The 15375-nt window shown below is 38.5% G+C and overlaps 2 protein-coding genes across 7 annotated transcripts in view; one reads left to right on the top strand and one right to left on the bottom strand.

Moving 5' to 3' along the window:
* The window catches only part of FAM13C (family with sequence similarity 13 member C), a 55857-nt gene extending 54045 nt beyond the window's left edge, over positions 1–1812 (top strand). For 3 of the 4 annotated variants that reach the window (XM_031053160.2, XM_031053159.2, XM_031053157.2), the window contains one exon: positions 325–1812. In XM_031053160.2, coding sequence (XP_030909020.2) covers positions 325–448 — 124 coding nt within the window. In that variant the 3' untranslated portion in view covers positions 449–1812. The remainder of the gene's footprint in view (positions 1–324) is intronic. The other variant, XM_031053158.2, reaches the window with a different exon arrangement.
* Positions 1813–2106: 294 nt separating this feature from the next.
* Positions 2107–15375, bottom strand: part of PHYHIPL (phytanoyl-CoA 2-hydroxylase interacting protein like) — a 34276-nt gene continuing 21007 nt past the window's right edge. For all 3 annotated transcript variants that reach the window (XM_005153652.3, XM_031053161.1, XM_031053162.2), the window contains exons 2-5: positions 11241–11437; positions 7759–7933; positions 6696–6813; positions 2107–3364 (exon numbers count right to left, since the gene is read on the bottom strand). In XM_005153652.3, the coding sequence (XP_005153709.2) occupies positions 2830–3364; positions 6696–6813; positions 7759–7933; positions 11241–11437 (1025 nt within the window). In that variant the 3' untranslated portion in view covers positions 2107–2829. The remainder of the gene's footprint in view (positions 3365–6695; positions 6814–7758; positions 7934–11240; positions 11438–15375) is intronic.

Genomic DNA, 15375 nt, shown 5'->3' with positions numbered 1-15375 from the left:
AACAGTAGAAGATATGGGCATGTAGTATCCTGGTAACAGTTTTCAAAGCACTATGTGGTGTCTTCTCTGCATATTTCAAAATGAAGTAGTTAAGCTTGCATAGCTGACAAGAAAGAAAACTACTTGGTGTATGAAAAGTCAGTATTTTAAATACTATTATTTCATTTCTGTCCATTAGGGCTTTTTGGTCCTGTCAAATTACCACAGTTAAGGAAAAAAAAACAAACCCCAACCCAATCCTCACTAGTTGTTGCCAAATTAATTTCAAAGACTGTATCTCCTCATACTCATAAGAGTGATGGCACTTTCATTTGTTTTTCCTAGGAGTCCTCAAAAAGAAGATCGGGCACCAATGGCTGAGGAATACACTGAATACAAGCACACAAAAGCCAAAATCAGGCTCTTGGAGGTTCTCATCAGTAAGCATGATATTTCCAAAACAATCTGAAGTGAATGTAATGCTGTGGTATGGTCCTCTAGCAAACAAGTAATGAAAAAGAGGAAGCAATTTTACAGGTCTTGGTCTGCTGCACAATTATTTAACACACTGAGATTTTTTGATGCACTTTACCAGTTATACTAGCTGGGATGAGGGAGGAGAGCAATACACAGGAATATTAAGCACAGGTGAGTGGACTATAGTATATATTTTTTTCCTTTTGAAAAAGCCTTGAAATGCACTGTGAGAATGTTAGAAATTAAAAGTACACTGATGTAATGTAGAACCTCAGTTTGAACTGTTCGTAGTTTAAAAAGGTGCGAGGAAACACTCTCCAGGTTTTTAGTACATCTTTCTTAGCACATGGTAATGTACCACACATTTCTTACCAGAATTAACTTGCACCATAATTAACTATTAATGTTGCTTCTCAATGTGTGATTCACTGGATTAAAAGAAAGAAGAGCATAAAACAAATGAAGGAAAAAATCATGACCATACTCTTCTCTTTCGAGACAGAGTTGCCATTCAGTTACAGTAGCTTCAAAGAAAGGTGCATTCAAAGAACCAGGATTTGGTCTCAAATTCTGGGAGTACAATAAAGTGATGCTGCCTATGCAAATAAAATAAAATAAAAAGAAATAGAAGGATGGATGGAATGTGACTGCCAAATAAAACTGTTATTTTTTTCAGAAATAAGAGTTTGACAAAATAAAATAGATACAGTTTACTGGGAAGAGATAAAACAAATGTACTGGCTGCTGTCCTTTTCAATGTAGTTCACACAACCTGGCTCACCATACTTAAAACTCAGTAAATAGATCAACTACATGCTAATTTTAATTTCTGTATTAAACTTTGCACTTTATTTTGCCTGATGCTCTAACAAATATTTGCTTTTCTAAGTACCAAAGCTTGTTTAGATGCATGCACTTTGTAAAATGTCAAAGTATTTCTTGTGTTACAGATTGCTACGTATATATATATGTATTTAAAAAGGCTAGATAATTGCATTATGCTAAGATATTTTGGATAGATGAAGTATATGGTATATAGTTACAGTTATCTGATGAGGAATGCTAGACTTCTTGTTTACTAAAAAATGAGATTATAACAGGTTATTTTTCCATTGGAATTATGTGTCTTTCTTAACTTTCAGAGCACCACACTTTGTAATATTAAGATTTTTTCACTATTTGTGATAAACCATTTGTGTGAAATGTGGACTATTAACAGAAGAATTATCAGTGGCTTTTTTACTAGAAGTGAAAAGCAGGGATTCTAGGAAACAGCTACCCCAGACATAATGAAAAAATGTATTTAACAAAAAAAAAAAACAACAAACAAAAACACAAAGGTACTTGAATAAGTTAAATCACATTTGGTATTTTGCTTTAACTGTCATTTTGTATTGCCCCTGTCATATAAGCAACCTCTTTTCTATCTTGTAAGAAGATTTTCATTTTATAAAGGCTATTATGTACCACCCATGTTTGTATTCATAGTGTATGCAATGGCTCGGCATGATTTTGAAGACATATGCGTCTTCAAGTAGTTTGGAGGAAAAAGTATGAATACTAAAAAAGGAATTTTTTAATTTCTCAGAGGTTTGTTGTTTGTTTGAGTGGAGTGACTTAATAATTTATAACATTTATGAATCAGAAATGGTCTCCTTCATAAATCTGTTTTAATTAAAGTCATCTAGAGCAACAGGAACAGATACAGAGCTATCTGAAGTTTACAAACTACATCTTTGATAAGGGAAAATGATTTCATGACATATGTATACAATTGATATTAAAATGTATTCTATATATTCTATATGATTGTATAATATTTTATACAACAGTACAAATAAAATATTTTTCTATTATATTTATTATGTCGAGACACAGTTTCTGTTTTCAGTTAGCTAATATAAATAACATAAATAACACTGTCAAACAACACGTTGGAAGTGCTGACATTTCTAGGCTCCGAAATTCAAATCATGCTGCAATTACAACCTTTCATGCTGTTTGGAATTATCCCAGTATTTGTTCAGTAGTTAAAATGAATGCATATTTAAACACCATTTATAAGCCGTTATTTTTATTTTGCTAAAGCAGTTTATATAGGATTTTGTTACATTTGGCAAGAAACAGAAAACAATTTTTGCAGCATCTAGGTATAAATGGTTGCCAGAAAGAAATCCAGGACTTCTAATCATTTAAAGCATTAGGGAAACAGAAGGGAAAGAGGGAGAGAAGAAATACTAAAAATGCTATTGGAGATTCTGAAGACTCGTGTTTGCTTTTGGTGACAGCGGCATGTGCATGCTTCCGACAGAAATGTCTGACTATGGAATTGGGCAACAGAGGTTTGAAGGCTCCTAAGTAACGAGGGAAGTTTTAACGTCCAACACTGATGTTGCAGGTTTTGCAGCTGGGATCTTTCTTTGCATTTGCAGTAGACAAGCTCATTAGTTGGTGACCGGTAATTTCTGCAACTGTGCCAAGGGAGAGATCCACAGGATCAGTGTAAATTACTTCCAAAATAACATCCTGGGCATGATGGTAAACCAGAACACCATCTTCTTCATCGCAGGTCAGAAATTTATTATCTTTTATATTTAGTTGAGGAAGGCGCTGCTTACAGAATTCATCTCCTGGTGAACCAACAGGGGCGATGACGAGAATGACATAGTGGTAGGCTGTGTACATGCAGTAGAAGTCTCCAAAGTACAAGTTAGTGTTTGGGTTGAAGAGTTTTTCAGCTGCAATCTCAAACCTGTATCTTCCATAAGGTGAATCTTGTGGTGGCTTCCCAGTGTTAAACTCAGTGTTGCAGCTAAAGAAGATGCCTTCCAGCTTCCCACTGATCGGAGAGCCGTGGCTGCCACTGTTATCCTTAACAGAGGGCTGCATAGCATTCCCATGATGCTCTCTACAAACGAATGACTGGTATTGTTTATTTTGTAACACATGTTAAAAGAAAAAGTGGAAAGTTTGGTCGTCATGCTCTTTGGTAATAGTACAGAAGGGACATAATGGAAAACCCTTAAACTGAGAAGTGTGGTTAGTGTCATCATTTTAGAAGCAAGGAAACAAAGAGATGCTAGACTCAGGAAGAGCTAGAATAACTCCTGCTGAAGGGCAAAACCTGCTTCTCCAGTCTGGCTTCTCTGTCAGCTGTGAGCTGTGTGGGTATTATGTGCAGACAAAGAATAGCACAAACAAAAAAGCTCCCAAACCACCAGTATCTTTAATTAGTTGATTTGTTCAGCCTTCCACTACAGTTCTAACAATAAACACATATTAGTTTAATCACATGTTGAAAATTGCAAGTCAGTCTCAATATGCTGAACATACTGTTTGTTCCCATGTATTTTTAGCATAGGCAGTATATACTTAACATAGAAAACTGCTGGGGAAAGTTGTTTCTAAATGATGCTTTTCAGAGAGCTTATAGGAGCAAATTTACTGTCTGCCATTGTTTTTTTTCCCCCAAATGGTAATTTCAGGTCTAGTTTGTCTACTGCTGACTTCAATCAGAGCAGAGCTGGGCACAGAATATTGGGCAATTTGGTTGGTTTCCACTTTGGTTGGTATCCAGCTCCTGCAGTCACTGGTCCTAAGGGGAAAACATGTACAAGACTAACTCCTTTTTCTTTGTGCAAGCTTAGCTGAGTTTGGTTCCAGTGAAAAGAACCATTCAGTGCAACAAGTGAATTTTTAAACCCCTAAATCCCAAATTGCACTGAGCAGCATTAGGCTGCTGAATTCAGGAGAACAGTTCAAAACACCTCATCTAATCCTCCTTAGCACCTGAGATTTTGTGTCTAGCGGGACGTTGCCTAGAACGTGTGCCCATCACTTCTCTGGAAATGCCATAGTGACAGCTTTGGCATGCTCTGCACCTAGGACATACCAGAAAGGGAAATATCCCGTTTCATAAGTCTTGCAACACAGCACATTTACTAGGCACCCTATGAAAGCGCCATTATACACAGTGACAAAACTGCATGAGGCTATGGGGCTGGAGAGCCTTTCATCCACCTCTTGCTTTACTGTTTTTTTCTTTTTAAGAGAGAGGAAACTAGCCAAGAAAACCTGTCCCCTCCCTCGTGCTGGTTTTAACTTGTAAGAGCACCAGGTAAGTGATGCTGTGTGGGAGAAGGTTTTACTTGGTTAAAGTGGAGGTAGGAGTCAAAGCAAACCGATTCAGGTGTACACACACAAACCGATTCTAAATCAACTCAGTAATGTCTCCAACTGTGATTTGTCATTATTTCTAATCTCTGCAGCAGCATATCTTCATTTAACTCTAAAATAAATTATTACAAAAGTTTTCGGGCCATTCAAAGACTATAGTTGTCTCAAGCCCTTTTGCACAAGACATTGACGGGGGGCATGTGTATGGGGGTACAAGTACTATTTTATGACTGAAGCTATTACTATGGAGAAAAAACAAAACAAAACAACACAACAAAACCATCTTGAATAACCCCGGTCTCTGCAACTTGAAAATCCAGGCCTCTTGCAGAGCCATTTCTATGGCAAGATACTGACATCCAGTGGCCAATTAGGCTAATTATAGGTCACGCTTCCCGGGAATCTGAGCCGCTCCCGGCTGAGGCAAGCAGCAGAGTGACATGAACACTACTTACAAGTGTGTTCTTACTGCTTGTTTGGCAGTTGTACTAGAACCACTCTATAAGCTTTTCCAAGATTGTTTACTATTTATGACACCACAGAAGCCATATACAGGCATGGTATGACAAGGAATTTTTCATAAAAGGAAGCATGGGGTTAAGGTTTTTAACCTAACATGTGGAATGGTGTATTGTGGAAGGACTGGCCCTTGTGACTATATAGTGCATACTGACCTGATGAAACACAGTTTTTTGTCTCTGTAACTCACTAACACAAGGGAAAACAAACATGTCTCTGTAGTGACTCAAGAGAGAACATAATAGGAGGGAGGAGAAAAGATACGATGTAATCAGAGTCACATTTGGCTGAACAAGGCCAAATGCACAGCTACAAATGCACCTCCATAGCAATCTTCAAGGCTCTATGGTCACATAGCTGAAAACAAAGCTACACGAAAATCAGAGCCATCACAGGGTTTTCCTTTCTGTGGTATCTAGTCCAGGATGGCAACAGAGATTTATGAAGTCCTCAAAGAGCCTCAACAACTGCAATTTGTTTTCTACCTCCATTGAGTTTTGCAGCTCTGTCACTATGTGCAATAAAATAATTCTTCCAAAACACAGAGGAGAAAAAAGCAAACTCCATGCTCTGTAATACACACAACACTTCTGGACCTGAGCAGATACTCATGACTACAACATGGGGACATTTCCAAAGGTGGTGGAGTCTGCCCTTTGGAGCTGGACTCCCCTGACTATTTAGTTTCTAGACAGGTGCTAGTGTGACACCGGCAGGAAACTGGAATTGTGTGGCACAGCAGCAGCCCCATCTCTCAGAGAAGTAGAGTCAGTGCTGCGCCCTTCTGACAGTGCTGAAACAGCTTTCCACACACTGCTCACCTCTCAGCCATGCCCTTCCAATGGTGGAAGGTTACCTCTGCATGGTGGCTGCTCCTGCTCAGTCAGTGCATGAGCCGTGACTCCGTCTACAGAAAAGTCTTCTGTTGTAATGATGCTTCCAGATGTATGCACAAAGACACACTGGGTCTCCAACAGGAATAAGGAGCCTACCTCCAGCTATCCCATTTATCCATTCCAGCTGAAGCAGTGCTGTAAAATTATCTAAATATCACCCCCACTCCTTCCCCACTTGAGCTGTAAATTAACATTCAGTTTGCAGAGTCCCACTTACTACATCTGGAAATAGAAATGAGGTGGTTGCATGTGAAGAGGAAGTATTTGAGATGGAACTCTTATATGCAGGCAAATGCCTTATGCACACTGTTGTGCCCTCCTACCATTAGACATCTCACTCTGAATTTCTCAGTACACTGGGAGTATTTGGCTACTAACACTCCACTACGACAACAGACACTTTAATCAGGCTGGAGGCCCTGTGCATACTTCAGTTTCTGCTGCAAAACACAAACTCTTTTTGCCTAATGGAAGTGCTAAGTTACGCAAGGTGGAAGAAATGAATTATATATATTATTTCACTTCTTCTGAACTGGCAAATAAAGCATACAGACACTGTGCTCCAGCTTTAGTACAGCTGCCTCCATTTACTTATTTTCACTACTCCCTTAATTTGACAAACAACGTTACATGTGTTTACTTCCTTACCTGATATAATCAAAATATTCTTTGTGCTGATTCCGATAAAAAACAGACAGTTTAAGCATACGACCTGCAATCACTTCAGCTTTTTCCAGTAGCTGCGTTAGGTGAACTTTTGAATAATCTGGAAAGAAAAGACAATCTGCTAGCACAGGGGACAGGGAAACCCACATTACTCTCCAGAAGCTACACAGATGTGCAGCACAGAACACAGCCTCAGTAACATACCTCACATCACACAGCAGCACCAGTTTCCAGTACTGGCAACAGACAAATGGCTGGAACACCCAAGTTTGATTCTCCCCACTCCTTTCCCTGAAAATACGCTGCAAGCCTACACCAACTTTCAGCTCAGAATTGCCTGTGCTTGTTAGAGCTGGTTTCCTTGTATTTGGGACTGCAGAGGAGGTGAGAACTGCCCTCTCATTTGATCAACTGTTTGCTACAGTGTACACAGTTGTGAGACAACCACAATTAAAGTCAAAATAGCTTAGGACCCAGTTTAAACAGTCTCACAACCAAGATGGGATTCAGAGAGTTCCCTTCAGCACTCAGCTTTCACACAGGTAAGCACATTGGCACTAAGCAATAAACATCCAAAGGAAGACTTACTTATAAATCAATGACAGGCTAAACTAATCACCAAGACAAGGTGTTGGTGGTGCTCAGGCTTTGCATCATCCAAAGGAGGGAGAGCAGTAGCAGTCTTAAGCAAGCTGTCTGCTAGGGAGCTGCCACATGGTGCTAGTAGCCAGCAGCAGGCATGCAAGTGGCCCTGCTTCCCTTTGGTTCACTAGCCTGTTTTCCTACCCTGGCACAAGCAGTAGTGTCAGGCACAGCACTCTGGGGCAGCTACATTGCTGCAAAACAAAGGGGCAGTCCAGATGCCTCTCATGAAAGCACCAAACCTGAGCACATACAAAGCCTGAAGTTCCAATTCTAGTTTCCAAGTGTGACTGTTCTAACTCTATCAGCCAAGGTGGCACTGGGAGATGGCTGACCCACTCAGACAGCACAATGGACATTAATTACATACATCCTGAGGTGCATGTTTCCTCAGCAATATTACCTGCTGTGCAAAACTCGATGATTTCACTCCACTCAGAAACAACGTAATCACCATCAACTTGCTTTGAAGCTGTCTGCACTGCTACTGTGTATTCTGTTCTTGGGCTCAAGAACCAGTGCCCGCGGACTGTCATAGGCAGAGGAACAGCTTTGGCCACCAATTTTGTAGGGACATCCTGACAGGAATAAAAAGACAAAGCAATACACAAGTCAGCATGCAATCAAATCAATTCACAACCCATTGTTTTTGCAACGTAATTCCCAACCCCTGTCTCTCCTGCATAAACCTTAGTTATGTCTCACAGTTGATTGCTGCAGCAATGAAAATGATACAAATAAAAGTAATAATAAAAAAATAAATATAATTAAAAATAAGAGTGGAAGAGGACAGTGGTCTACAGTCTGCTATAAAAGAGCTACGCTGATATCTTGTATGCATATTATTGGCTCCAAGTGACCATAGACTGATATGATTATATATAACCCAAACATATAATTCAGACTAGGGCCAAAGACACGTTACTGAGGACAAGGGTATCTTTAAGAGCTTCTTGTGCTCTCATTGTTTCTTTCGAACAAAATTCCTTCTGCTGTCAGTCTGTCCACCTCTATTGCTGTATTGCTGTATTGCTGTATTGCTCAAACCTTAACAGAGAAAATTAAACACTTTTCGAGAGTAACTTTGTGTGATTTACATGTATCAAAGTACCCTTATGTAGAGGAAGGGCCAGAGCAAGCCATCCTGCTAGAGAGTTTGTGCCTGCCATTGCACCTCTTGATTCCCACCCAGTCACCATTTCATACAAATACTCTGTTTTGCTCTTCCAGTGTATTGCACTACAGTGCAACAAAGAATAGCTGCTTGTTGTTGAAATGCCTCATCTCCACCACACCAAAGGCTGCAGCACAGACCACAAAGGGGGAAAAGAAAAATAAAGAACTGGACAGTTTATGCTAGAACTGTGGGTGAAAGGATGCTCAGTGAAGTTGAATGATTCTCTGCACAGTGCACCCGAGGAGCTGTAATAGAGAGAGGTATAGATAGATAGAGATATACTCTTGGATATATCAGTAATCACAGAATAATAAGATGGCTGCCTTGTGAAAAGCAGGAATTTTAGATAACACCCATAGTTCTCCACCTATAAATAATAGTCCATAGTCATCTTATAAATACCAGCACAATAGTCCCTTAGGGAAAAAAGAAATAGAAAAGAGACATTTTCTGTTCATGATCTGTAAGCAAGACCTAAAACATTTTTTTGTACTTCTATTATGGAAAAATTTCTTTTATTGTTTTCCTGTCAGCAAAAAATATTCTTTGGTTTCTGTACTAACAAAGTGTAAAATTAGCAGCTTGTGATGTAACAAGAACTGAAACGCGACTGACTGATAATCAAGGGTAACATTTTGTTGTCATGATTTCTTTTTTGCTAATTCTTATTTAAATCAAATGACAGTTGGGAAAAATTACAAGGAAAAAGTAAAGAACTCCCAAATGACATTTAAAGCTGCCACCCTGGAACTGTCTTGCAAATGCATCCCATTGGACTGAATTTGCTACTGGTAATTCTGTCAACAGCTGTGACAGTGAAAATCATTAGTTTTCCTGTCATCTTTTCTTTGGCTAGGGTAAAAACTGCCTCCATTGGTCTCTGTGCTCACACACTGGTGATGGCTTTTACCCCCATAAATTGTCAGTTTTTATGTAATGTTAAAAGCCTCATTGCCCCCATGCATCAAAGCCTTACCTTTGAGCTGTGTATCAGGAAACTCTTCTAATGTACCAAAAAACGGGCTGACTACCTAACCCCATTAAACAGAGGGCAGAGGGTTTATCTCTTGCACAGCTGTGGAGGATGGGCAGATATGATGCTTTTCAAAACTCTTAATTTGTTACTTTTTTATCTAAGAAAACACTTTATTTTCTTTTTCAGGTCCCTGACCTCAGGAAAAAATGTTCAAATGTTCATATTGGAATTCCTCTGGGGATTGGGATTCTCCATTTCTTCCTTTCATCTCTTTTCTGCTCAGCTCTCATTCCTGGCTGAGCCCCCAAAGAAGTGCAAAGGAGGTCACATGCCAGCTCAAGAGCAGCAGGGATTCTGGTGCAGCAAATGGCTGCTCCATCACAAGCACCCACCAGACAACTCTGAAAGTACCTAGATGGCAATGATTTCCAAGAACAACCTGCAAGCACTGAGTAACTAATACAGGAGTCACACTACCTCTTCTCCTCTTTGGCAAAAGATGCCTGCTTTGCAGCTCCTTTTCATTGCCAAAGCAGCAGCTTTCATTTTTCAGCTCTTTCTCCCATTTCATCCTACCCTTCTCTTTTCAAAGTCTGCTCTCAGTTTCAGGAACTCAGCACACCCAGGTTTTAGTCCTAGTTTTGCTGAATATCTGAATATCTCATTTCCTATTACATGGCAAGAATCATACTTCCATGTCTTAAAAAAAGAAGGGGGGTATGCAAACTGCATTGAGAAAAAGATAAAGCCTTATTAAAATGTTAGTCTTTGCACACTACTACCAATAGAAACCTCCTCCTTCACAAATACAACAACAGCCTTAAGTAATAAAACTGTGCATACCCTAAGTATGCTGAATATACTTTATATATTTGCAAACGTTTTAACACTAGTCTCATCACTGTGATACAGGTTTTGAAGTGTATTCAGTTTTTGATCTGCCAAGGTGGCTCTATTTTATACAAACCCAAATTTTACAACTTTACACTAGTTTGCACATGAATAAGAAAAAACCATGTAGATTAATAAAATGAAAGGCATTTGTGCCTTGGCAAACCTTATCTTTTAGAGATTTTGCCAAAATGGTTTTTAAATTTGCAGATGATTGTGTTGTTTAATTTTCTATCTCATTTCATGTTTCCATGGATATGTCAGCATTTCAACTATTCTGAGGTCAAAGCAAATTTTGCTGGGCTTGATAAGTACAGATTCTGCAGTGCATTCAGTATGTCCCTGCATCAGTGGCTTGAGGAAAGAGGACAGATGAATATTCAGGTCACAGTGCTGAATGCTACAGACTCAAATTGCTGGAAGCCTTCTAGAAGTGCATTAGAATTTGTGACTCTTCTGTTCTAAAGACGTGCTATTTTCATGAGTTTGTCACTAAACAAGGACAGGCACAAAACATATAAATTGTTTAAATACTGCTTAAGAACTAGTCAGGAATAAAAAATGTCTGTCTTGTAATACATTGTACAGTCTCAAAAACTGTTTCCAAATGAAGAAGGGAAAGGTAACGTTCAGTTTTATATGAAATACATGCATCTGTGTGTACACGCACACAGGCTAGAGATGGAGAAAATATTCAGAGTAAAAAATAAACAGTCAATCAGATTGTCAAAACCCACCTTTGCTGGATGTCCAATACCTGTCTCTCATGGTTTGCCTTTGAAAGGTTAATAAAACACTGAGACTCGTCTATTTAAACTCAGGATTTTAAAATGAAAATTACCTTGTGTTTAAATTTGTTGGAATTCTTATTTTCTTTCTTGTTGAGATCAATGAAGTAATGAGTAATACGGTCCTTGGATTTTGAATCCATTTCCCAAGAAATCTTGAAGGAATCACATGTGATGTTACTTATTTTGATGTTGTGTGGCACTGGAAGTTCCTCCATCTCTGCAATCCCACTATCTTGTGATTTGTTTCCTGCACAAAAAAAGTAAGCATGATTTGTTTATTTAAAGACCTATTAGGTATCTGTTTTCTGTGTTCCGATACAATCCCATTTCTGAGTAGCCTTTAATAAAGGCACATAGGTGGTACTCAGAAGCAACTATGAGTTACAATTATGCAAGTGTCCATGTCAGTGACAGGAAACACTGGAAAGGGATGAAATTCCTCATGTGAATAAGCACTAATAACATGTAAACAGGCTGCAGAGACTGGTTAATATCACAACTGTGTGCAGCTGCAGTTTGAGAATAAAAAACATTTGAAGTTATCTGGTCCTACAGCATTTAACTAAGATGGCAGCAACATCCACAGTTCATATAATAGCTCTATCTGTACCTCTCAGTGAGATAAATACAAATTAAGATCATATTCATCCTAAATCTATTTTTCAAGCACAAAGTAAAACCAATCTCTTCAAGATTTATAGATGGCATATATATGTACACATATACATAAAGTACTGTATCCTTGACAATGAAACAATTAACAGTGATCACCTTGTTGAGCCACAGTAAAAGGGAGATACACACCCGTTTCATTTTCTGGTCTATTCTTTCTATTCTGTTTTCCCAGTTGAGATCCTGCAATGTCCTTGGGAAGTTTTTTCTAAAGGTATATAGCAGATGAACAAATAACCATTGACCTCAAAAAAGCATCACAGGTTCTAAAACTAGGTTTTCCCTTAGTTCCCAAGACAACCCTGTAGTAGAGCATTCCATGAACAGTAAACTTCAGAAACAATAGGTGATAATGTACTACGTAAGACACAAGTCCAAAGTGAATAAGCAATTTTAAACAAGAAAAAAAATGAGAAAAATGAGTGGGTGAAAAAGAAAAAATACAGACAATGATGTAAGAGAAGGGGTAAAGAAACACAGCATAGAAAAGGAATTAAAAAATCAAACATAGATAAAATTATAAAGAAACAAAGGAGAAAACCAGGACTAAAGTCTGTGTGAGAAAGAAAGATTCCAAAATCTGTCCAGATGAGGAAGACAGGAAGCTCATGCAGAGATGTGAGGCAACACACTGTCAGGATTGTTTTTAGTCACATCTAATTACAGAAAAACATACTATTTATACTTCCACCATAACCGATGAAAACCATTAGCTGGTCAGTAATAATAATAAAAATTTGACTTGGAAACATGAGGGACATTTCAACCTCCCAACATGCTCTGTCAAAGAATTACACCAGCACCTTAATGCAGGAATATTAATGTTGGCCTCATTGTTCAAAATTCTCGTGGACATATGAAATTCAATCATAGAGTTTGCAAAACCCACAGATTTGCAGCTAGTATTCTGAACAAAGTAATGTTACTGATGATTTCAAGAACCAAAAATAATATTCCTCTGCTTTCTGTTCCATTTTGTGCCTTTACATCCCACAGGCTGTTTATACTTCACACATCCTATCGCCTTTTTTCTTTTTTACTTCTCAACTAACATCAAAGTCAGATGCTAAAATCCTACCCTATTTGTGCCATCCACAATGACATTATCAACAGCTGGACTTGCTGCTGTAGATGCAGAAATAGCAGTCATTACCGAAAGCTTCCTGTTCATATGAAATACATAGTAAATGCTTTTCCCAGCGTGAGACTTCAGGAAGCCTGCAGGGAGAAAATGGCACTGCTTTCTTTTATAAGCATTTTGTATTTGAAAAATGATGGAAAGCTCTACTAAGTACACTGAAAGGGTTACATGGGATCACTTGCCTAGGTGCAAGGGTCTGTGCTTAAGCAGAGGATGGAGTGATGCTGCTGCAGTTCTCAGACCTGCAGAGCTGGACAGACTTGGATCCCAGAACACCAAGTAACTGAACTGGCATGCAGTTAGGAAATCCAAGCCACATATACCCACCATGTGTTAACGTGCAACTTCTTTGCCCCAAAAGTGACCTTCTGTATTCCATACCTATGGGCCTTAGTCAAGTTACACAGAGCCACAGTAGTTTAAGCTTCAGGACACATGTGCAAAGCAGTAATGACCATTGACAAAAAGTAACAGAGATGAAAAAGGACCTTTTTTCAGGAGCAAAAGTGCTTCTGTAAATAGGTATTTTCTTCTGTACAGTTATTGGAATTGACAGCTGGCATACACCTTTAGATGTCTGTACCCCTGATCCTTTAATTCTGTTGCCTAAGAAGTGAATAATAGTTTAAGTAAATGTCTAGCAGAAAAATCTTCAGGTAATCCTTAGCAACATTTTAACATCAGTCTAAGAAAACAAAACCACTTGCATTACTAAGTGCTAAGCCATCCTTTTCTTTATGGTGGAACAAAATCCAAAATAAACACTTCCCTGAAGCATTTAAAGCTCTTTGAGAGTGGAAAAAATAATTTCACACATTTCTAAATACAAACAGAATATGAAGAGAATATTAAGTAAGAAAGTAGAATACAACACAATTATCACCAGCAAGCAATACTCCAGTTTCCCTTCTATTTAAAATATGAAATATCTGTGATATTTGTAATGCATACTTCTATTTTGATACATATTTGTGTTGTCCTGAAGGTCAGAATCCATTGAGTAGACAGGGAGTAATAGGAACCTGATAATGATACATAGTACTAATAAGGAGGATGATGATTCAGTGAGCATTGGTAAATGGTGACTTTTGAATACCAACAGGTATACCATTGCATGGCAACAAGATCAAAAAGGAAAGAGTATGTTCCTCCTTTCTTAGATTTGACTGATGTTAGGAACCAAACATACAGTGATCAGCTTTGCCCATGCAGCAGACACCCTAGCACTCAGACCACCAAGAAATTTTGAAGCAGCATTCTCTTACAGAGCATAAGCTCTAACTGGAATCTGGGTTATGAAAAAAGAAAATAGTGCTTTCCAATGTTAGGAACAGCATTCTGTCCTGAGATGTACTGCAATATGACATAAAAATGTGAGATAGAGGGCTTAATATCACTGCACCCTAATTAAGATGACAGGATAGCATAGAAAGAGAGTAAGAATATCCTATCCAGTCTGATAATATACATACACCATTTATAACAAGCACATAATGCTGAATATTTCCATTAGAGTTTATCAATATTATAAAAGCATCCCACTACAATACACAGTTACGTAAGTCAAAATAGTAAGAACAGGCAGAATTTTCAATAGCACAAGGGTAGCTTTGAGTAAACTTTGAAGTCAGGTGTTTTAAGAAAATACTGTTTGGTGTTAAAGTGGGGGTTCAATTAGGGTGTGATAGTATTGTCATCCAAACCACTTAAAAATACGGGCTGCTGCAAAACACTGCTAAGCAGACGACCTGCTAGTTAAAACTGGAGACTTCAAGTGTGTTGTAAGAGTACTATAGGTGTCATGGAGATCAGAACCCGAGAGATATAACTGACTAAAAGGTAACACATTTGTACCTTGCCTTTTTTTCCCCTTGTGCTTTGGTGAGCATTTTGAACTGGTTTTCATATCAGAAAGCATGTTCACTTCAAGACACTTCTTTATACCAGGATCAACTTAAACAATAGCTCAACATCAGGAAACAGGATGTCTACTGAAAACAGAAAATGTAGCTGAACTTACTCAAAACCAGCACATAGTTGCCCCAAAGCACTCAAAAACTGCAGCTGATATGGATGTGAGAATAGGTGGAGAAGGACTTGGACCTGGCTGCTTTCATGTTCATCACTTTGCCACTTCAATGAGGCTAAATTGACCTTTCTTTGAAGAAGCATCACAACCCAGACAAAAACTGAACATGAAAGTAGTATAGAAAATGCTGCTCTGAACAGCTCCATATAAAACTAAAATAGATTAGCGTCCAGTTAAAATGGCTATTTCATTGTGCACATTCATGTTGCTTTAACACTGGAAGCCACAGTGGGACTGTATAGAGTCACTGTTTTCAGGTCTCTTTTGGGCAGAAACTTATAGA

Source organism: Melopsittacus undulatus, chromosome 4 (assembly GCF_012275295.1).
Source record: "Melopsittacus undulatus isolate bMelUnd1 chromosome 4, bMelUnd1.mat.Z, whole genome shotgun sequence".
Taxonomy (NCBI): domain Eukaryota; kingdom Metazoa; phylum Chordata; class Aves; order Psittaciformes; family Psittaculidae; genus Melopsittacus; species Melopsittacus undulatus.
Note: the sequence above shows the minus strand (reverse complement) of the source record. Positions and strands in the feature narration are given on the sequence as shown.